Here is a 23,346-nt window from a genome sequence, read left to right as displayed (position 1 = left end):
GCAGGTTATCGTTTCTCATCATGAATCTTCTTTTGGAGGCAGCTCTGCAGAGTGGTCAAAATAATCAAAATCAAAAAAGCACATTTTTATTTAATTAATTTTTACAATATAGCCCATTTTGACTTTGCAGCTAGCCCATCTAGCAGAAACCACTCAGTTCTGCCTCAAGGAAAAAAACTCATGCCAATAAACATCAATCTGCCTACCACATTGTGTCATGACTTCCGGCATCTGGACTCCGCTTGTTGCTGTTAGCATAGCTTTTCAGTGCCTAGCAACATACTCATTGACCCCCCCCCCCCTTGCAGTCTGTGTGGAGCAACCTTTGGCCACAGCTAGAATCTACTCCCACAAGTAACATTTATGTGAATGTTTGGATAGCAAGAAGTGGGCTTACTATTCAGTTTGTGTTGTTTATGGTGCATGTTTCAGGCTGTGTTTTTGGATTGTAGACTAGGCCTATAAATCTAAGAAGTCTATAACCTTTTCTTGGCATAAATCTAGCTAGCAGTTTGCCTCGCTCGCTCTCTCTCTCTCTCACACACATACACACACACACACACACACACACACACACACACACACACACACACACACAATGTGAGTTGTCAGGGAAACCACTGTTGTTTTCCTCCCCTCACAACTCTAATACTGTTTCCCAAACTACAAACCAGTCATTCCAGTATACACAAAGCACCATGTGGGTAGATGACTGTGCACTGAGCAGGGAGAGTGGGAAATGATTAGCCTAACCCCAGTGGGGGGACACCATACTGTACATGCTGGGAGTGCTCTTACCCAGGCCCGGAGTGCCCTTACTGTGCCAGAGGCTAAGCTAACGGGCAAAGAATGTGTTGACAACAGCCTACTAGGGGTGGGCAGTACACAATTTCTGTTTTTATTTAGACCATGACTTGCCGAGGGCTAACTGTAGCATTGGCTAAATAAAGCGTGAATAAATATGTAATGATGTTTACAGTACCGTGCATGCCTCAAAATATGTTATTCCTCTGCATTGTATTGTGACGACCCTCCCACTCTGTCTGCCGGTGGGGGGAGTTGGGAGGGTCGTCAGCTACATGGGAAACACCTGGGCCCGGGTCTGTCCCAGGATAAAGGCACCTCTTCCACATTCATTGGGGAGACTCTCTCCATGCAGACACCTTTATAGATTTTGTTGTGGTATTTTTGGTTGGCACCTTTCAACATTTTACATTTTAGTAATTTAGCAGACGCTCTTATCCAGAGCGACTTACAGTAGTGAATGCATACATTTTACACATTTTTTCTCCGTACTGGTCCCCCGTGGGAATCGAACCCACAACCCTGGCGTTGCAAACACCATGCTCTACCAACTGAGCCACACGGGACCAACACCCTGCATTATCACATTTATGCATGCAAAACATTCACTTACACTACTGATTACACACACCATTGTTAATTGTACTTAGTTTACTAAATTATATATTTTGGTATTCCTTGTCTCCACGTTGTCTCCCTTTTGTTACGAACTTTGAGCCGGTTCGTGACAGTATGTGCTGGTACTATATGGTGCACACACCAGTTTGCTACAGCAGGAAAATAATCCTGCAGCAACAGGAAATGTGAACATTTTTATAAGGGTTGATACATCTTTTGAAAAAGAAAATCAAGTCTGAAATTTCAAAGTGGAAATTGCAAACTACAGAAGCCTTTTTAAAACTCAAATACACTACCAGTGTAACATTTCCTGGAAAGTTCTCCTGCAACAGGGTGGTAAAATTAAGATCCTATATCTGTATATATGGTGTATTATACCTGTATAAGAGAAATGCATAGATGTTGTATAATTGTAAGGGTTGCGGAACTGGTGGCAGTGAAGTCAGACGCAAGGGAGCAGAGATGGCGCATTTTTAATTCCAAAACCCACAGCAATACAAAAAGAAACCTACATGGGTACAAAACCTGACGTGCACCAGTAACATAGCGTACAAGGACATGGGGGGGGGGGGGGGGGGGGGACAGAGGGTTAAATACACAACAATCAATGATGGGAACCAGGTGTGTGAGAACAAATGGAAAAGTGGATCGACGATGGCTAGAAGACCGGTGACGCAGATCGCCCGTACAAGGAGAGGAAACGACTTCGGTGGAAGTCGTGACAATAATTGAAGAGACAAGTCGGATGACAACCGCTCTGTAATTAGAAAAGAATGTCAAAACTTCTGTCTGGTTGTACAAAGAGGCTTTAGTTGTGCTTGGTTTGTTTGGAGACAGAGGGTGAAATGGGAATTGTCTTCCATGCTCTGATTATCAACATGTTTGGCAGGATATAGGGTATGGCATAGTGAGGCCCCAGCTGCCTGTCAGCCTTCCCTTCAACCAAGGCCTTGTTTGTGTACTCTTGATGTACATAGTTACATGGAGAGAAACTGAGCTGTTCAGAAATATTTTGTAGTGAGAAAGGAGTTGGAGCGAAGACCAGTGTTGATCTATGTTCTGTGAAACCTTCCACCAATCTGTGTGCAGATGACTAGCTTGAAGTAAGTGCCAAGCTCCATCAGCCCTAGTGAGAGAAACCCAGCCTTCAGTAAGAGTTTAGCTCCCTCAGTCCAACTAAATAAACCCACATATTATGGGATAGCTCCCCTTGTATGTAGCAGACCTGCATTCAAATACTATTTAGGGTATTTCAATTACTTTCAAAGACATTTGGAAGTAAGTATTTTGATATTTTTTTATTTGAAAACACAAGTAGTTTATTATTGGAATGTATTTGGGAACACACCTGGAAATTATTGTGTATTTGAGTATTTTCAAATACATGCCAGTGTATTTCCAAATACAAATATTGATTTGAACCAGGTCTATTTGGTATTTGAAATCATGTATTTGGAAATAAGTATTTGAAAATACGTCCAATAGTAGTTGATTCGGGCCACATTATTTGAAAATACAAAAATACACAGAACATGTGTATTTGATTATTTGTTATTTAAATACCTATGTATTTGAACACAGGGCCCATATCCACAAAGATTCTCGGAGTAGAAATTTGGTCTTTAAGAGACATTTCACTCCTACTCTTACAGGTAAAAATAAAAGCTATGCATGAAGCCTCTTTAGTCATTAAGTCCCACCTAATAAAACACATTTTATTAAAAAAACAATCAGAATAAAAAAAGGGTATGCATGCCAAAATATTAGGCATAATGTAAGAATAGGCAAAGTGATCGTGTCATGCGAAAATTCTAACAAATGTTTTACCATTGCAATATCTGATGTTGCCTAAATTCATATTAACCTTGGTTGTCTGAAGGGTGCTATAGAGTTCACATCTAGCGATGTCTTATTGCGATTGGTTATTCCTCATCATTGGCAACAATGTCAGTGAGCGTCATCACTTTCTTTCCTTTGTAGTACCTCAAACTGTCACAATTACCAACTGAGATAAACGTTTAAGAATTGATGTAACTCCTGTCTCTGAGCAGTGTCTTAACATCATCCTAAAACCTACCTACTCTGAGCTGGAAGCAGGTTGGCATTTATTGGGATGACGTACTAGAGGCAGCTCTGCAGGCCGGCCACTAGCTGGCACAGCCACAAAGTCATACAATCGTATTTTAAACTTAACCCTAACCTTAACCACACTTATGCCTAACCCTAACCTTCCATTTTTTCATTAACTTTTATGACATGAAGCATATCTTTCATTTTTTTTCGCAGGCCTATCCTGGACCTTGCCTTTGAGACATGCCTTAAGCAAAGGCCAAACCTGCCTGTCAATCGATATCAAAACAAATGTGTGTATTTCATTAATACCCCTGCAGAAATGTATACAATACATTGGTGTTTAGTGTTGCGTTTACTAACATTTCAATAATGTAAAAAAAAAAATGGAGAGTGGAGGTAAGACAAAGTAAGACAAAACAATGGAAAGCACTGCTCTCTAAAACTCAAAAATCACTGATTTCAAACCTCTGATATACAGCAATCAAAATAACTATGTTGTAGACTAGATGTTCAACAATATCAAAACAAAGTGAGGAAGGAGATAAGACAACGACCAGCCTTTCTTCAGTTCATTCAGCCAAACTCCCTTAGAGTCCATACTTTACTGCAGTGGGCTAAATCAGGGTCACACAGAGTGTTTCTTGGTAATACTTAAACAAATCTACTAGTATACACCTCACACACACGGTTATGGGCTTAAAAAGAAGAGGACACCTGTACCATGTCAGACATAGAGTTGAAATATTTTGAGTTTGCATCCCAATATTACACTTTATATACATCACAGAAGACTGAAATATAACAACATCCGTTTGACATAGAAACACCGGATTTTTGTCTGGTTTAAAAAATATATGTTTATTAATTATGAAAAAAATATGAATAACATTCCACCCATGAGGCCACTAGGTCATTTGACTGCAGGAAAGGGCTACTGAAAACCTTGGAATCTCTCACCTGGCTAAGAGAAGGCCCTGTGCCGAACCTTCAAAATAAATCTCTACTGTACATAAACTGAATGTTGTAAAAGCAACTCATCAAGGGAGCTTGATTTTAGACAGGTGTTTCTAATAGTTCAGTCATGCCCTCCACATGGGATACATGCAGAGATTATTAATAGACCCATGGCAATGCATTGCGAGGTACACGTTAGTATCAGCATTGATGGTTACAGCTTAATATTGTGTTAACTAACCCCTGCAAGATGTTTTGACAAGGTGAGCAGATAGGAGCAGTCGAAAGACCTGCTGGTTTAGTTTCCCACACTGTTGGTATGAGACACACCTCTGCTGCGCATCCACAAGCTCATGCAAATTAAGCTTTGTTTCCAAAGGCTCAGCCAGCCGTTTGTGTTCCTTCATCTGTCAGTAGACTCAAATGCTGTTCAGAGGAAGAATGTGAACCTGTTAGTCCAGCCACAAGGTATGACATTAAAAAAGACAGCAAGCAGCCTACAAGGCTGTAAAAATAAGTTGTCACTGTATGATTTATGTCGAGTCCTGCAGCATGGGAAGATTCAAGATGATACAAGTAAACTTTGCAGTGAATTGCCGGTGGTATATCATATGTGTTAAATTGAAGCTGTTAAATCTGACATGTTTTACAGGACTTAGTGCAATAATCATTCAATGAGATCAAACATTTAATGACCTTGTACATATGTCTTATTCGTTGTATAACTCAATTATTTATGTAGAATGCCACACATTATGAGTCAAATGATAATACTAAATAATCGGTGCACAAGTCGAGTCAAGGGGAATGCATGAATTAGTTAGTTAGCTACAAGACTAAAACAAGGAAATTGAGGTTTGAATGGAGGCTTAAATTGAGTTAGTACATGCAGGCATGTTTGATGATACTCCTCATCTCTACTAGGCATGTGAGGACAAATGTATACAGTAGAGTATTGCAATATTATTTCTGATGATATTATACCGGCTCTATGACTCCAAGTATTGATTCTCAAAATGTAGTTAATGTTAGCTAGTCGGCTGTACCTGCGCCAAAACTTTTTAAATGGTGAGCCAACATGTAATATGATTGAAACATCGAATCGCAAAAAATGTGCACTATTGAATCGCAATACAAAGGCTATAGAACCACCATACTTTCAACTTTCACTGCAGTTTTATGCTCTGTAAGAACTAAAGGCCACATTAAATCACAAACTTGAAGTGCACTAAGGGACACTGAAATGAACGACAGTGCACTTGGGCTTTTCCTCTTTCCCCCTTTTGACTAGTGGTGACTGGTCCTGGAGAACTACAGTATAAGTAGGTTGTTTGTGTAGAAGAGAGCCCTGGGGGTTCATGCTGTTCTGGAGTTTTTCATTTTTATTTTCTTTATTTAACTTGGCAATGAGGTGTACTCTCTGCCTACCGAAAATATTTACATAACAAATGTCTTTCATCTGCCATGTAGAATTAGACGATGAAGCAACAATCACAATGATGCGAGCCAAGACTTTTCATTAGCTTGAGTTGCGCTTGTATTGTCCTTTGTTTCTTTTCGGAATAGCTCTCGCTATCTCTTCATTCATCTATTCATTTCAGGCCATTCTCCCCTTGACTTTGGATTAAAGGAAGATAAGAGAATTATTGTTGTGCAATAAATGGTATGAGAGCAATAAGCGACATACTGTAAGTGTTCTCTTAGGGGGGCCACTAAAGTGTTTTGCCCACGAGGTAGGGGGGCCCTAACCATATCTCGCTTAGGGGGCCCACAAAAGGCAAGGGTCCTGGATGAGAGCATGGTGTTCTTAGTTTTTCTGCTTAGCTGTGTAGCTTAGCTGCCTTCTGGTTTCTGCAGTCTGGTTTGTCTTTTAAGGCCCAAATTGGAAGCTATTCACAGGGTGCATCCCAATAGTATAAAATGGCTTCCTCTTGTCTCCTCCCCTTCATCTGTGCTGATCTGAAAACAAAAGACAGGTGAAAGTGACTGAGTGGATGCTTAACTGCAGGGCCACAGACCTTTGGTGGGTGTTACGAATTCCCTGCCGGTGACTGTTATCAGCAACTCACAACCTGTACACTCCACTCCCCATCCCCCACGACCAGAGCCTGAGAGTCTAGGGGGTACCATAAACCTGCCTTTCAAACTCTCCCTGACCTGTGTGACCTGTGCCCTGATAGGTTGCTAGTTTCAGAACCAGTAGCATTCCACTACATCTCCCACTTTTGATTTCCATGTTCATCTTCCTCAGTGTGTTTAAATACATTTCCTGTGTGTTAACTCTTGGACTGCTTTATTCCCATCTAACCGGGGCCGGTGTCAGTGAGTCACAAACCAGTAAAATACGTAGAGACGGGTCGCTTTCTGGGGCAGGTGCTAAAAGTAAAAAAATATATTTTTAAAACGCCCCCCTCCCCCCTCCTGCTCCTGCAGCCAAATTCTCCATAATTTTTTAACATGGGCCTTGATTTTCTGCAAAAACAGAACCATACTGGGGTGGGCAGTATCCGCTGATTATCACAAATGTAGATGATAAGTTAGTTAGTTAGAGACTAGCTGCTACATTATGCTGTCAGAACAAACTAGTCTTTACTTGATTGTAATTACTGGCAGTCGAACTACAGTTGCCCCCTTCCCTGTCCCTGACCGTGAGACCGTGTTTTGAGCAACTCCAAAGTAACCTTGATTAGCCTACTGGCGGTATTCATCCCAAACTCATCGCCTGGCACTGGTAGGTATAGCTAGAGCATGCAGGACAAGTGCAGCAGCACAATGCCACACACGCTGTGGCAGAAGGGCGGGGAGGGGAGTCATCCGTTTATGAGAAATGTTCTGGTTTGAAGGGCAATTTGTTACATTTAAAGTTACAAAAGAGAAACGAGACTAAAAGTACAATAAACTTGTATTTGTAAAAAGCCCATGTGTTCCAGAACCTCCAGGGCTCTATGTGTGAACCTGCATACTTACCTGGATATGCTTCCACCTGTCCAGATACTTCACGTTAGTGCAGTGGAGTAAAGGAGACCTGAAGCCTCTTTTGACTTTTGTGATACACTCCCACGGAACAGTTAGTGCCAACAAGACCACCTTACTCTGAACAGAGCCATCCATGGGTTATGCTGGAGCCAAAAGGACCAAGCTACTTTGAGGGAGATCACATGGTTATTGATGCCCCACGTTAACCTGAGAACCACGGGGTAAATTTAAGAAAGCGTTGTCTCTGATTGGCCATAAAAACAGTCCTGAAAAAAGACACTGTACGTTATGAATTATTGTAAATGAAGGGGTGTGTTTTGTATGTAGGAATTTCTATCAATGTGAGTTTATCTTGGGGAGTTTCTCCCATTCTTCTCTGCAGATCCTCTCAAGCTCTGTCGGGTTAGATGGGGAACGTCACTGAGCAGCTATTTTCAGGTCTCTCCAGAGATGTTCGATCGGGTTCAAGTCCGGGCTCTGGCTTGGACATTCAGAGACCACTCCTGCATTGTCTTGGCTATGTGCTTAGGGTCGTTGTCCTGTTGGAAGGTGAGCCTTTGCCCCAGTCTAAGGTCCTGAGCAACCTGGAGCAGGTTTTCATCAAGGATCTCTCTGTACTTTGCTCCGTTCGTCTTTCCCTCGATCCTGACTAGGATACCTGTCGCTGAAAAACATCTCCACAGCATGATGCTGTCCCCACCATGCTTCACCGTAGGGATGGTGCCAGGTTTTCTCCAGATGTGAAGCTTGGCATTCAGGCCAAAGAGTTCAATCTTGGTTTCATCAGACCAGAGAATCTTGTTTCTCATGGTCTGATAGTCCTTTAGGTGCCTTTTAGCAAACTGCAAGCGGCTGTCATGTGCCTTTTACTGTGGAGGGGCTTTCGTCTGGCCACTCTACCATAAAGGCCTGATTGGTGGAGTTTTGCAGAGATGGTTGTCCTTCTGGAAGGTTCTCCCATCTCCACAGAGGAACTCTGGAGCTCTGTCAAAGTGACCATCGATTTCTTGGTCACCTGCCTGACCAAGACCCTTATCCCCCGATTGCTGTTTGGCCGGGCGGCCAGCTCTAGGAAGAGTCTTGGGGGTTCCAAACTTCTTCCATTTAAGAATGATGGAGGCCACTGTGTTCTTGGGGACCTTCAATGCTGCAGAAATGTTTTGGTACCCTTCCCCAGATCTGTGCCTCGACACAATCCTGTCTTGGCGCTCTGCAGACAATTCCTTCCAACTCAAGGCTTGGTTTATGCTTTGACATGCACTGTCAACTGTGGGATCTTATATAGACAGTTTGTGCCTTTCCAAATCATGTCCAATCAATTGAATTTACCACAGGTGGACTCCAAGTTGTAGAAACATCTCAAGGATTATCAATGGAAACAGGATGCACCTGAGCTCAATTTCGAGGGTCTGAATTTATTTGGAATAAATTTGCAAAAATGTCTAAAAACCTGTTTTCACTTTGTCATTATGTGGTATTGTGTGTAGATTGATGAGGAAAACAAATCATTTAAAACATTTTAGAATAAGGCTTTAACGTAACACAATGTGGAATAAGTCAAGAGGTCTGAATACTTTCCGAATGCACTGTGTGTTGAACCCAAAAATGTAGGTTTGAAGGTAAAACCAAATCTAATATGGATGTGAATGTAAATACTACATCATCATCCTCCATCAGCCAGTGTGCTTCAATAGGCCAGGGCAAAGTGAAAAGAGTCACTCCATGTGCTACCGTTTGAAATTATGGTGTAATATACAACGCACTGCTGAAATATTTGGGCTGTGAATTAGAGTATATTCCACTCATGAATTTGAATTTCATTGATAGACTGTAAGTTGATGATTTTAGCTTGATACGATAGCAGTTACAGTAACAAGTCACATAGAAAAGTTGATCTTGTGCAATGTTACATGAGGCAGAAATGGCAGGTACTGTAGCCCTTGGCTCCCTGAAATGGCTTGTTGCTAGTTACCGGCAGCGGCAGGTAGCTTAGTGGTTCAGAGCATTGGGCCAGTAATTGAAGGATGCTGGTTTGAATCCCCGAGGTGACTTGGTGAAAAATGTGCCCTTGAGCAAGGCACTTAACCCTAATTGCTCCTGTAGGTTCAAAGGTTCTGAACATAAGACTGAACAGACAGAAGGCATTACAAGTGTTATTATCACAGTTGTCCTGAGTTTTGAAAAAATACCACTTACATCTGAAAAATGTGCCAAAGTGATAGAAAAACGCTGTAATTGTCCCTGACACCACATAAAGAGAAATGTTCCATGTTGACAAATGAGAGAGAGAAAAAAAGAGGGTGTGATCGTGTGGGGTTCATACACACGTACAGTACATTTGTGTGTTGCAGTTTGTGTGTGCATACGTGTGTGTGTGTGTGTGTGTGTGTGTGTGTGTGTGTGTGTGTGTGTGTGTGTGTGTGTGTGTGTGTGTGTGTGTGTGTGTGTGTGTGTGTGTATGTGTCTTCATTGGTGTGCATGTGTGCGTGTCTGCATGTGTGCATGTCTGTTTGGAATGTGGAGGGTGTGGTTGGAATGTGGTTTCGAAGAGTTTTGAATGATTGAACAAAGTATAGAAGAGAGTGAATATGCTTCAGTCCAGCACCTGTGTATTATGACTGATGGTCTGACGATCCAAACACCTTTTAAGGGGATAGTAAATGTTTGTTTGGATAGAAACCCATAGCTTGTTAAGCAATTGCCAATCAAGTGTGTGTAGGCTCTATTCTCATTGTAACATAGATGCATGTATAAATTCGTCTTATAAAAAACCTGCAAAGCATTGTGCACAATCGAAGTATCTGCATGGATACATTCTTCTTACTTGTATTATTATCTATTCTGATGCCTAGTCATGTTATGTGCAGTGCCTTCACAACCCATTACTTTTTCTACATTTTGTTGTGTTACAAAGTGAGATTAAAATGGATTTAATTGTATTTTTTGGTCAACATTTATGAAAAATGTATGAAAAATAAAACGCTAATATATCTTCATTATAGGATTCCAACTTTCCAACAAGTCAGTTTGTCAAATTTCTGCCCTGGCAGAGCTGCCCATGTCAACTGTAAGTGCTGTTATTGTGACGTGGAAACATAAAGGAGCAACAACGGCTCTAGCCGGGCCTGTGTCCAAGGGCCCCCCACCTCGTGGCAAAACATTTTAGTGGCCCCCCCTCTTGGTGGCAGAGAGAAAAATCTACGTTTTAATGTTCATTTACTGCAATTATACATATTTTGCCATGGGGCAGGGGGGAGAACATTTAGCAATTATATAACAAATGTATTTCAATTCTACTCATTTTGCCATGGAGCGGGGAGATACGTTTTTCAGTTTTAAAGCAAATTTCCTACAATTCTACACATTTTGCCATTACTTATGCCATGTTAATATGATATCTGAGTGAGAATGACTAATACTGCGTGCCCGTTCGGTATTTGGCCATGATTACAAGTATAGTTGGCTAGACTAACTACCAATCCAAAAATGTACATGGCAAATTGTCAGCTAACTGAGGGAGGGACAAGAGAACAGCTGTTGATGCACAACCAAATTTCAAAATCACATCTGGTGTACTACTTTTACTCTCAATAGTGAGTTCCTTTTTTGGGGGGACAGGGGCCCCCTAAGTCACCGCTTATGTCGGTTATGCCTGGAGCCGGCCCTGCATGTACACATTTCATACATTTCCCTTTTTGTGGGGTTTGGCATAAGGCATCCTCTCATCAAATGACTCAATGGAAGAAATATGTCACACATCACATACACATTAAGAGGTTGTTTGTTCTCCTAGTGCTTTAATGGGTCTCTGAGCAAGCAGAGAGAAAAACATCTGCTACAATGACACCTGCTGGTGACTCAGGTGTGGACAGACAAATGAGATGGATAGCATCCATCGACAGTGAACGAGACCACACAAGTAGGCCAAATAGACATAAGGGGTCGACTTTCAGGGGCCTTTCAGGAATACATAACCCTTCATATTTACCACTTTAAACCAGACCATTTGTGGCTAGGAAAATTAAGTTACAGTTAGACTGCCTGTAATTCCAGGTGGATCTAATTAGCCTGTTTGATAGGTCACTGTTTGGCAGGTAAATGATGTACTAACCTGGCTAGAAAGGTCAAATGAATGTGAGAGAAAGGCTGAAAAGTAGGTTGTGGAAGCACAAATCTGTCACAGATAGAATAAACAAATTCCATGGTCGCCTGTAATGACGAAGTCTCCTCATTCATCTCCTCGGGTGACAGTGGAATCCATATCTCTGCTGGTGCCTTTGCTACCTCCCAGGCTGATGCTGGCATCTACGTCTCTGCTGGTAGAGAGCTGGATACCGTTGGTGGCTCCCAGGATGATACTGCCAGGCAGGTCAAAACTGTGGCCTACATGGCTGTTCTCATGGCCACTGATGTAAGTGCTGCTGCTCTTGTATCCGCCCATTGAGCTCCGGACGTAGCTAGTGGTGTGACTGCTCTCCAGGGGGTAAGAGTTGTAGTTCATTGCTGGAAGTGGAAATGAACATTTCGGGTCATTGAAGTGAACATGGACTCGTGTTATTTATTTATCTCAGTTATTTGACCAGTACGAAGTACAATAAGTTCTAAGCATTAAGTGAAACAGAATAGCTGTGGAGTGAGAGGACATTCACTTACAAGAAGACTGTTTGGAGATGCTGACCGACTTGATTCCAGTCACCAGCCTGGGTAAAGAGGTGGAGAGTAAAGAGAAGGGATCAAAGAAATAGAAGGAATAGAACAGGCTTGGAAGCTCTAACCCTGAAGCTCTAACCCTGAAGCTCTAACCCTGAAGCTCTAACCCTGAAGCTCTAACCCTGAAGCTCTAACCCTGAAGCTCTAACCTGAAGCTCTAACCCTGAAGCTCTAACCCTGAAGCTCTAACCCTGAAGCTCTAACCCTGAAGCTCTAACCCTGAAGCTCTAACCCTGAAGCTCTAACCCTGAAGCTCTAACCTGAAGCTCTAACCTGAAGCTCTAACCCTGAAGCTCTAAACCTGAAGCTCTAACCCAGAAGCTCTAAAATGCAAATCATTTTATAACATTTTTGACATGAGTTTTTCAGGATTTTTGTTGTTGTTATTCTGTCTCTCACTGTTCAAATAAACCTACCATTAAAATTATAGACTAATAATTTCTTTGTCAGTGGGCAAACGTACAAAATCAGCAGGGGACAAATACTTTTTTCCCTCACTGTATCTAGCTCAAGTACCTCTTCCCTCTGCACATTTGATCTGGTACTGGCACTCCCTGTATATAGCTCCATTCTTGTGTATTTATTTTATTCCTCTTTTTATTTTATTTATTTTTATGTAACCTTTATTTAACTAGGCAAGTTGTGTTACTATTTTATTTTTAAACTCTGCATTGTTGGGAGGGCTCGTACGCAAGCATTTCACAGTAAGCATTTCAGCGTTGTTAGCATCAAGGCCTTTTGTTTCATATGAATTAATTTTGCAAGCAAACACTAGCTAGCTAACACTAGCTAATTTTTAAATTTCAAATTTCAATCAACAAAACACCTTAATTAGATATAGAATTGGGTAGTGAAGACCTGCTCCTTAAATGATGCTAACTGATGTGGCTCATGCAATTAAACTTATTTTCAGGGGTGTGTATTCGTGGATGCCAAGGGAAGCCAAGTTTCCCCCAAAAATGCACAAAGAAAAAAACAAAAAAACAAACCAAATAATTTATATTTCGTTTCATCCGAGCGAATGAAACAGCGCCCCTCTGTCTAAGTATTTGTAGCCCATCTATATGATGCTGTCTGGTCAAAAAGAGTATGACATTGTTCCCGCCCATAGCATTGAATCACTCTTTGATTGAATGTAAGGGAAGCCAGTGAGCGTTTGGCCTCCCTTGATAAATAAAATATACTGCTCAAAAAAATAAAGGGAACACTTAAACAACACAATGTAACTCCAAGTAAATCACACTTCTGTGAAATCAAACTGTCCACTTAGGAAGCAACACTGATTGACAATAAATTTCACATGCTGTTGTGCAAATGGAATAGACAACAGGTGGAAATTATAGGCAATTAGCAAGACACCCCCAATAAAGGAGTGGTTCTGCAGGTGGTGACCATAGACCACTTCTCAGTTCCTATGCTTCCTGGCTGATGTTTTGGTCACTTTTGAATGCTGGCGGTGCTTTCACTCTAGTGGTAGCATGAGACAGAGTCTACAACCCACACAAGTGGCTCAGGTAGTGCAGCTCATCCAGGATGGCACATCAATGCGAGCTATGGCAAGAAGGTTTGCTGTGTCTGTCAGCGTAGTGTCCAGAGCACGGAGGCGCTACCAGGAGACAGGCCAGTACATCAGGAGACGTGGAGGAGGCCGTAGGAGGGCAACAACCCAGCAGCGGGACCGCTACCTCCGCCTTTGTGCAAGGAGGAGCAGGAGGAGCACTGCCAGAGCCCTGCAAAATTACCTCCAGCAGGCCACAAATGTGCATGTGTCTGCTCAAACGGTCAGAAACAGACTCCATGAGGGTGGTATGAGGGCCCGACGTCCACAAGTGGGGGTTGTGCTTACAGCCCAACACCGTGCAGGACGTTTGGCATTTGCCAGAGAACACCAAGATTGGCAAATTCGCCACTGGCGCCCTGTGCTCTTCACAGATGAAAGCAGGTTCACACTGAGCACATGTGACAGACGTGACAGAGTCTGGAGACGCAGTGGAGAACGTTCTGCTGCCTGCAACATCCTCCAGCATGACCGGTTTGGCGGTGGGTCAGTCATGGTGTGGGGTGGCATTTCTTTGGGGCGCCGCACAGCCCTCCATGTGCTCGCCAGAGGTAGCCTGACTGCCATTAGGTACCAAGATGAGATCCTCAGACCCCTTGTGAGACCATATGCTGGTGCGGTTGGCCCTGGGTTCCTCCTAATGCAAGACAATGCTAGACCTCATGTGGCTGCAGTGTGTCAGCAGTTCCTGTAAGAGGAAGGCATTGATGCTATGGACTGGCCCGCCCGTTTCCCAGACCTACATCCAATTGAGCACATCTGGGACATCCTGTCTCGCTCCATCCACCAACGCCACGTTGCACCACAGACTGTCCAGGAGTTGGCGGATGCTTTAGTCCAGGTCTGGGAGGAGATCCCTCGGGAGACCATCCGCCGCCTCGTCAGGAGCATGCCCAGGCATTGTAGGAAGGTCATACAGGCACATAGAGGCCACACACACTACTGAGCCTCATTTTGACTTGTTTTAAGGACATTACATCAAAGTTGGATCAGCCTGTAGTGTGGTTTTCCACTTTAATTTTGAGTGTGACTCCAAATCCAGACCTCCATGGGTTGATAAATTGGATTTCCATTGATTATTTTTGTGTGATTTTGTTGTCAGCACATTCAACTATGTAAAGAAAAAAGTATTTAATAAGATTATTTCACTCATTCAGATCTAGGATGTGTTATTTTACTGTTCCCTGTATTTTTTTGAGCAGTGTATATTAAATAATAGCCAATGGTCCTGACGCACAAAAAAAGTGTCAAGGGAAGCCAGTTTGAATTTGGCTTCGAAGCCAAACATCATTGACAGAAATTGTTTTAATTATTGCATCATCTCGTTGTGTCCTTGTCATCCGGTGGCTAGTTAAAATCGTCTCTTTCCTAAATTAGCTATGGATGGAGTTAGGGATTTGGAGTTGTGGTTTTACTTAAATTCTCTGCACTGGCAAATTATTATAAAGGCGTTTCTGATCCAACCATAAATTAATACATTGTGCCTCTGGCCTGAGAGGATGGAAGTTCAACATGTAGCTTGATGTAGTATGCTAATGTTTACTAGTTGGCCTGGCGCATCGTTGCCCATGAATGGAAGTTATGCTAGCCAGCAAGCATCTTAGCCAGGTAGCCTCGGACAACAAAAACTAAAGGTTTATGACAGAGTCAGAGATCGTTTAGGCAAGATGAAAGAACAGGATGGCATTGGTGTTTCTCTACAAGTTTGGTGAGTCAAAAGTTTTTTCTATTTGCACACACACACACACACACACACACACACACAAAGAGAGAGAGAGAGAGAGAGAGAGAGAGAAATCAGTAGCATGGACAGCCACCATGTTTAGCTCACGTTGGAATAAATCATTTTGGGTGTCTTTTAGGTGTCACTGTATTAGACTAAGCATAGGGGATTACAGTGGCTTGTGAAAGTATTTACCCCTCTTGGCATTTTTACTATTTTGTAGCCTTGCAACCTGGAATTAAAATAGATTTTTGGGGGGTTTGTATCATTTGATTTATACAACATGCCTACCACTTTGAAGATGCAAAATATTTTTGCTTGTGAAACAAAAAAGACATAAGACAAAAAAATGTTTTGCTTGAGCGTGCATAACTATTCACCCCCAACCCACCCACCCACCCAAAGTCAATACTTTGTAGAGCTACCTTTTGCAGCAATTAAAGCTGCAAGTCTCTTGGGGTATGTCTCTATAAGCTTGGCAACATCTAGCCACTGGGATTTTTGCCCATTCTTCAAGGCAAAACTGCTCCAGCTCCTTCAAGTTGGATGGGTTCCACTGATGTACAGCAATCTTAAAGTCATACCACAGATTCTCAATTGGATTGAGGTCTGGGCTTTGACTAGGCCATTCCAAGGCATTTAAATGTTTCCCCTTAAACCACTCGAGTGTTCCTTTGGCAGTGTGCTTAGGGTCATTGTCCTACTGGAAAGTGAAATTCCATCCCAGTCTCAAATCTCTGGAAGACTGAAACAGGTTTCCATCAGGAATTTCCCTGTATTTAGCGCTATCCATCATTCATTCAATTCTGACCAGTTTCCCAGTCCTTGCCGATGAAAACATCCCCACAGCATGATGCTGCCACCACCATGCTACACTGTGGGGATGGTGTTCTCGATGTGATGAGAGGTGTTTGGTTTGCGCCAGACAGTATTTTCCTCGATGGCAAAAAAGCTCCATTTTAGTCTCATCTGACCAAAGTACCTTCTTCCATATGTTTGGGGAGTCTCCCACATGCCTTTTGGTGAACACCAAACGTGCTTGTTTATTTTTTTCTTTAAGCAATGGCTTTTTTCTGGCCACTCTTCCGTAAAGCCCAGCTCTGTGGAGTGTACGGCTTAAAGTAGTCCTATGGACAGATACTCCAATCTCCACTGTGGAGCTTTGCAGCTCCTTCAGAGTTATATTTGGTCTCTTTGTTGCCTCTCTGATTAATGCCCTCCTTGCCTGGTCTGTCAGTTTAGGTGGGCGGCCCTCTCTTGGCAGGTTTGTTGTGGTGCCATATTCTTTCAATGTTTTAATAATAGATTTTGGGGTCTCTGTGGGATGTTCAAAGTTTCTGATATTTCTTTATAACCCAACAGTGATCTGTACTTCTCCACAACGTTTTCCCTGACCTGTTTGGAGAGCTCCTTGGTCTTCATGGTGCCGCTTGCTTGCTGGTGCCCCTTGCTTAGTGGTGTTGCAGACTCTGGGGCCTTTCAGAACAGATCATGTGACAGATCATGTGACACTTAGATTGCACACAGGTGGACTTTATTTAACTAATGTTGTCACTTCTGAAGGTAATTGGTTGCACCAGGTCTTATTTAGGGGCTTCATAACAAATGAATACATACACACGCACCACTTTTCAGATTTGTATTTTTTAAACAACTTGTTTTTTTCATTTCACTTCACCAATTTGGACTATTTTGTGTATGTCCATTACATGAAATCCAAATAAAAATCCATTTAAATTACAGGTTGTAATGCAACAAAATGGGAAAAACACCAAGGAGGATGAATACTTTTGCAAGGCGCTGTATATGATGTTGAAATATTGAAATTGTGCTGGAATAGTGGAGGCAGCGCATGTTTTCTTTATGACTTGCGGTATCTCTCCGTGGTTCTAAATCAATAGTTGTTTAGTAGTCCAAAAATGTCGGAAACATTACCTTGCTTGACCATGCTGTAGGTCATGTAACTGTTTGTTACTGTCACACCAGCCTTCACGTTGGCTCCCCCTCCTGTCCAGCTCATGCAATATGTTTTGTGGACTTCACCAGACAGATCTTGCTCTCCGGTTTTGTAATGAAACAAATGTGTGGTTTAATTTATTCTGCCACTGTCTTCTTATTGTCTCGGCCTTAGGCCTATATATCACGGTTGCAAGGCATAGGAACTAACAGGTTATAGAGCAAACAAAGCAATTATCACAACACATAGGTTTTAATATAGTTTTTTACCTGGCTTTGATTCCCCAGTGATTTTACCCATGCACCGCTACTGTGGATTTTTTGTAATGTCAGTTGAGCTGACTCAACAAATCACAGCACGTATTGAAGGGTAAACTTCTTGCTTTTACTTCCTGGCCTGGGTACACTCAAAATGGCTGCCAGTCCACCCATTATGCCATCATTGACACCATTGACTTGAATGGGGATGCCCATTCTATTCATTCCTTTCTGTGGAAGGGATATGATCAGTGAGCAAATGAACTCGTTGGTCATCATCAAATTCTCCTAATCCTATAGTCAAGTCATTCAACACCATGTTTTAATGCTCTCATGTGTGAATGCTATCCTCCTTACTTCCTGTGACTACTCACTAATCTAAAAGAACGTTACATGAAAGCCTAACTCAGATCAGATCTGAGGGAAAGAGGGAAGGCAGCCACTTCATTTGGGCTGGGCTCACAGCTCCTACCTGCTCTCCTCTCCCTCCAGCAGCTTCCTGTAGGTGGCAATCTCAATGTCCAGGGCCAGCTTGACGTTCATCAGCTCCTGGTACTGGCGGACTTGCATGGTCACATCCTGTTTGGCTCTGTGCAGGGCCACCTCGAGATCGTTGATGCGAAGCCTGGCGTCCTTCACCGCCAGCTCACCGCGCTCCTCTGCATTTGCAATCTGGTTCTCCAGGTGGGTGCGCTATTGTCAGATAAATCCTATTTTTAGTTGTGTTCCTATTTGTAAATGTTGTTGATCCTACCACTGAATAGGAGAGACAGTCTATCCACGCTAGGGGTGTTAGATAAAATGGAACTTCTGTTATATATTGACTGAGAGGCATGCAGTATGAGACACTCACCTGAACCTTCATCATGTCAATTTCAGACTGATACCTCATTATTTTACGGTTCATATCTGCGATCTCTGCCTTGGTGTTTTTCAGGTCGTCCCCATACTTTCTGGCTGACACCTGCATCTGTTCATACTGTTACAGAGACAACACATAGAGACATAACATAACAGTGAAGTCCATGTAATTTAGCTAGTAGATACCTGAGACGGTAGAAATAGCCTTTGTTACCACAATTGCTATGGTAATCGAGAGAGGTTTCACAATGTATAGTTACAATGAAGTAGTGAAGGTGAGCTAGTCATGACTTCACACAGTGACATTATCCTCCCTCAGAGATCCTCCCTGGGGTAACTGTCACCCCAAACTATAGAACTTGAGATTTTATGGTTACAGTGGTTGCCTTAAAGCAAAATGCTCTGGTTCTGGTTCTGTTCTAGTATCCACATTAGGATACCACTTAGGCATTCCACATCAGAGGATGCTGGTGGGAGGAGCTATAGTAGGACGGGCTCATTGCAATGCTGGAATGGAATTAATGGAACAGAGTGGTTTCCATATGTTTGATGTGTTTGATACCGTTCCAATTATTCCATTCCAGCCATTACAATGAGCCCATCCCCCTATAACTCCTCCCACCAGCATCCTCTAATGGACATCCATTCTCAGTGATATGCAAGTATGGATATAGGAGCACAGCCAATATTGAATCTCGGAAAGGTTACGAAGGCGTGAGGTGTTCTGGGGGCCTCACGGAGGAAAGGGCTTACTTTCTGTGTGAACCAGGTCTCGGCCTCAGCTCTGCTGCGGTTGGCGATGTCCTCGTACTGGGCACGCACTTCAGCGACAATGGAGTCCATGTCCAGGTTACGGCTGTTGTCCATCTCTACCACCACAGAGGTGTCCTTAATCTGGCCCTGCAGCTCACGCAGCTCCTGAAGAACCAAGAGAGGATGAAGAGAAACCTTTAGATTTCATCCAGCATCTACTCTTCACTCAATTGATTCCAAATCCAATGGAATCTACAGCATAGGCTAATCCTTCAAATGTTTTCTGTCAGTCTCTCCCATTGCAGTATGGACATGGTACATTACCATATCATAGATACTCCTGAGGAACTCAATCTCATCAGTGAGAGAGTCCAGCTTGGCCTCCAGCTCCATCCTGGTCATGTATGCAGAATCTGTATCCTGAGAAAGCAGGACATATCTAGTTTCATGTAGGGCGGCAGGTTGGGCCATTAACCGAGCAAGACACTTAATCCTAACTGCTCCTGCAAGTCGCTCTGGATAAGAAAGCCTACTAAAATGTAAATGTGCTTTTCTACTTCAGCCAATTTGTTGATGTTGTGGTAAAGCAACAATGCACTGCAAGTTATGCATGTAGGGGGGCTTCTAGAATGATTCAGTCTACTGACCTTCTTTAGGAGAACAAAATTGTTTTCAGACTCGTTACGCTTGTTGATCTCATCCTCATACCTGAGAGAGGAGAATAGAGCAAGCCTTTTAATCAAACAAGAAACATTTCTGACAAGCTTAAAATCAAATGATGTTTAGGATTAAAGATGTTAATGTATTCAATCAAAAATAAAGCTTCTTGAAATCATAATACTGTATTTGAGACCCAGATTTGTAAAGTAGTGCCACTTTCCCAAATTAGCATGCTAATATCCTACCTGTTTGGCCCTGTCCGGGGGTATCGTTGGATGGTGCCACAGTGTCTCCCGACCCCTCCTGTCTCAGCCTCCAGTATTTATGCTGCAGTAGTTTATGTGTCGGGGGGCTAGGGTCAGTCTGTTATATCTGGAGTATTTCTCCTGTCTTATCCGGTGTTCTGTGTGAATTTAAGTATGCTCTCTCTAATTCTCTCATTCTCTCTTTTACTCTCTTTCTTTCTCGCTTTCATTCTCTCTTTCTTTCTTTCTCTCTCTCGGAGGACCTGAGCCCTAGGACCATGCCTCAGGATTACCTGGCTTGATGACTCCTTGCTGTCCCCAGTCCACCTGGCCGTGCTGCTGCTCCAGTTTCAACTGTTCTGCCTGCGGCTATGGAACCCATCGGCTATGAAAAGTCATCTGTGAACATTTGAACATCTTGGCCATGTTCTGTTATAATCTCCACCCGGCACAGCCAGAAGAGGACTGGCCACCCTTCATAGCCTGGTTCCTCTCTAGGTTTCTTCCTAGGTTCTGGCCTTTCTAGGGAGTTTTTCCTAGCCACCGTGCTTCTACACCTGCATTGCTTGCTGTTTGGGGTTTTAGGCTGGGTTTCTGTACAGCACTTTGTGACATCAGCTGATGTAAGAAGGGCTTTACAAATACATTTGATTTGATTTGATTAATGCTAATGACCTTTTCAGGGCAAATGAACCCTCCTAGTCAAAAATGTCTAATATGAAGAAAGTACTCACTTGGTTTTGAAGTTCTCCACCAGACCCTTCATGTTGTGCAGGTCCGACTCCAACCTCATCTTCTCATTGCCCAGGCTGTCCAGCTGTCTGCGCAGGTTGGAGATGTAGTCCTTGAACATGGCGTCGATGTTGGAGCGGGTGGTGGTCTGGTCCTGCAGGAGGCTCCACTTGGTCTCCAGCATCTTGTTCTGCTGCTCCAAGAAACGCACCTGCAGGGACAAAAGGGAAATGGTCAGTGCCATTGACTGAAACTTTTAAATTAAGGAAGGAAGGAAGGAAGGAAGGAAGGAAGGAAGGAAGGAAGGAAGGAAGGAAGGAAGGAAGGAAGGAAGGAAGGAAGGAAGGAAGGAAGGAAGGAAGGAAGGAAGGAAGGAAGGAAGGGCATCGCTAAGGTGTGGAGAGGGGTAGAATGCCACACATAGATAAGGTTAACCTGGTGGTAAACATAACCGATTTATGGCTTAACCTGTACATTGATCCTTGACTTCTTTGGTTCTTTAGAAATAATGGGCCCCATTAAGGTAGGTAAAACAATAAGGGATGGTTGAAGCATGTAATCATTGTAGAGATAATTGACTGTTGATAAGCCCTGTGCATGAATGGGCTGATATCTGACAGTGAACCTGACATTTCCTGTTTGAGTGTATAGGCCTATGGGACAATGGTACATTGAGCAAGAGAGGATCCTGTGACAAGATGGATTTCTGCCCAACAACAAATCCCTATTTGCCTACAACTTCTACTGAGAAGAAAGATTGTTTTGTGGACTTAAGAGTCAGTAACTAATGTCTAGAAGGGTTTTCTGAACAACAAACCCTTTATTCATACAACCAACCTCGTCTTGTGGTCTCTCTCTGGCCATATTTCTGTCTACACCCCGTCTCCCTTTTTTAGTAAGAGGGAGTTTGGTGATCCCAATTTATTCTGTTAATAACCAAGTTTGTCTTTTATATACTTGCCTAAATAGTATGCAATAAGTCATAAATGTACAGTATAATCTATTTCCATAGTTTTGTACATAATGTACGTTCAGTTTTGTACACAATGTTTTGTACACAATGTACATTCAGTTATGATTGACCAAAGCAGGGAGCTTATTCAATGAAGGTAAAGGGAATGGTTATAGGTAACATTGATAATCTGAAACAGATGACTGAACTCACCCTTCAAAGGCCAAATACTATACAAAGGCCAAATACTATACAAACCAGGGGTGGACATTGCACTTTTGGGAACACTCATCAGCCCCATTGTACAAGACGAGCTAAATCAAGCTCAGCTCAAGTGTATGAAAGTATTTGGCATGCACTATGCATTTGACCCTGTTGTGATAGGAACACATGAGGAACTGACCTTATCAATGAAGGAGGCAAAGCGGTTGTTGAGGGTCTTGATCTGCTCCTTCTCATGGGTGCGGACCACCTGGATGTTGGGGTCGATCGCCAGGTTCAGTGGTGCCAGCAGGCTCTGGTTGACCTGAACAGCTGTGATTTGAGGGGGTCCCGTACAGGTCATCTTCCCACCCCCCATACCACCACCCATACCCATACCACCCCCCATACCCATACCACCGCCAACACCCATACCACCGCCAACACCCATGCCCGCATACCCAAACTCCATCACACCCCGTCTTTGCACGGACCCCCCAGCCACAACTACCCTGTAACCACCTGCTGCAACGCCCCCGGCGCTGCTGCCAACGCCCCCGTAGGAGCTGCGGACACTGTAGCTCTGTCTGGCACCGCCATACCCACCGGAGTAGGAGCTGCTGCTGAATTTCTGAGAGGAGCCCATGCCTGCAGAAGAGGGCCTCACAGAGTAGCTGCTGCTCTTCACAGCTCTGGTGGACATGACGACTTACGTTTTAGCCAGTGTTACAGGAGGTGGTCTGTGGAGACTGAGAGACTCACTGTAGATGGAGCTCACTGTTCCCTGGCACTCTTTTTATCTGGAAAGGGGAGGGTCCGATTGGAGTTATGATTGGCTAGCATGTATTGGGGATGAGCGCAGAATAGAGGAATGCTGGAGGAAAGTAATAGAGTCATGTTACATATTTACAGCACACAGATTGAATTTGAGAGAGTACAAAACTTACATAACAGGGATTGCCCATCTCATTGAAGCTTTAGATGGATTTGTAGCTGCTTTTCCTTGTTTGCAGCATAAGGTACTATCATAATGCTATTCTGACTATTCTTATGATGATTTATTTATGTTGAAGTGTCAATGCAGTTGACCAGTGCAGAATGCATTATATCAGGGTTGGGGAGTATCTGATTACAAAACAACTGCAACTGTAATCAGTTACGTTACCAGCAAACATATTGTAATTCGATAACAGAGTACTTCTTGTATTACTCTAAAATTGAGAAATTATGTTGGTAAAAAAAAAAAACGAATTATGACACCTTTCTGTTTTCTCAATGACATTCAATTCAGCCTTGAAAAAAGGTGCAAGTT

General features: G+C 42.9%; 1 protein-coding gene across 2 annotated transcripts; it reads right to left on the bottom strand.

Moving 5' to 3' along the window:
• Positions 1-11,197: 11,197 nt before the first annotated feature.
• LOC115150166 (keratin, type II cytoskeletal 8) lies at positions 11,198-22,799 on the bottom strand. Of its 2 annotated transcripts, XM_029693157.1 has the most exons (9): positions 22,237-22,799; positions 20,884-21,092; positions 19,892-19,952; positions 19,569-19,664; positions 19,245-19,409; positions 18,484-18,609; positions 18,103-18,323; positions 12,079-12,125; positions 11,198-11,928 (listed from the first exon to the last, which is right to left on the bottom strand). In XM_029693157.1, exons 1-9 carry the CDS (start codon positions 22,735-22,737, stop codon positions 11,654-11,656), a joined length of 1,701 nt encoding a protein of 566 aa, XP_029549017.1. In that variant the 5' UTR covers positions 22,738-22,799; the 3' UTR covers positions 11,198-11,653. The 2 variants fall into 2 exon arrangements, with proteins under 2 accessions (XP_029549017.1, XP_029549018.1); XM_029693158.1 differs by lacking the exons at positions 11,198-11,928; positions 12,079-12,125 and adding an exon at positions 17,670-17,861.
• Between the last annotated feature and the right edge of the window lie 547 nt (positions 22,800-23,346).

The sequence above is a fragment of the Salmo trutta genome, chromosome 16 (assembly GCF_901001165.1).
Source record: "Salmo trutta chromosome 16, fSalTru1.1, whole genome shotgun sequence".
Taxonomy (NCBI): domain Eukaryota; kingdom Metazoa; phylum Chordata; class Actinopteri; order Salmoniformes; family Salmonidae; genus Salmo; species Salmo trutta.
The sequence above is the reverse complement of the archived record's forward strand: the minus strand, read 5'-3'. Positions and strand labels throughout refer to the sequence as shown.

Coding starts and splice junctions, on each gene's coding strand:
- LOC115150166 (XM_029693157.1), bottom strand. CDS start 22,737: ATGTCCACCAGAGCTGTGAAGAGCAGCAGCTACTCTGTGAGGCCCTCT. Junction 18,324..18,483: donor TTGACATGATGAAGGTTCAG/GTGAGTGTCTCA, acceptor ATCTGACAATAG/CGCACCCACCTGGAGAACCA. Junction 11,929..12,078: donor CATCTCCAAACAGTCTTCTT/GTAAGTGAATGT, acceptor TTCCACTTCCAG/CAATGAACTACAACTCTTAC.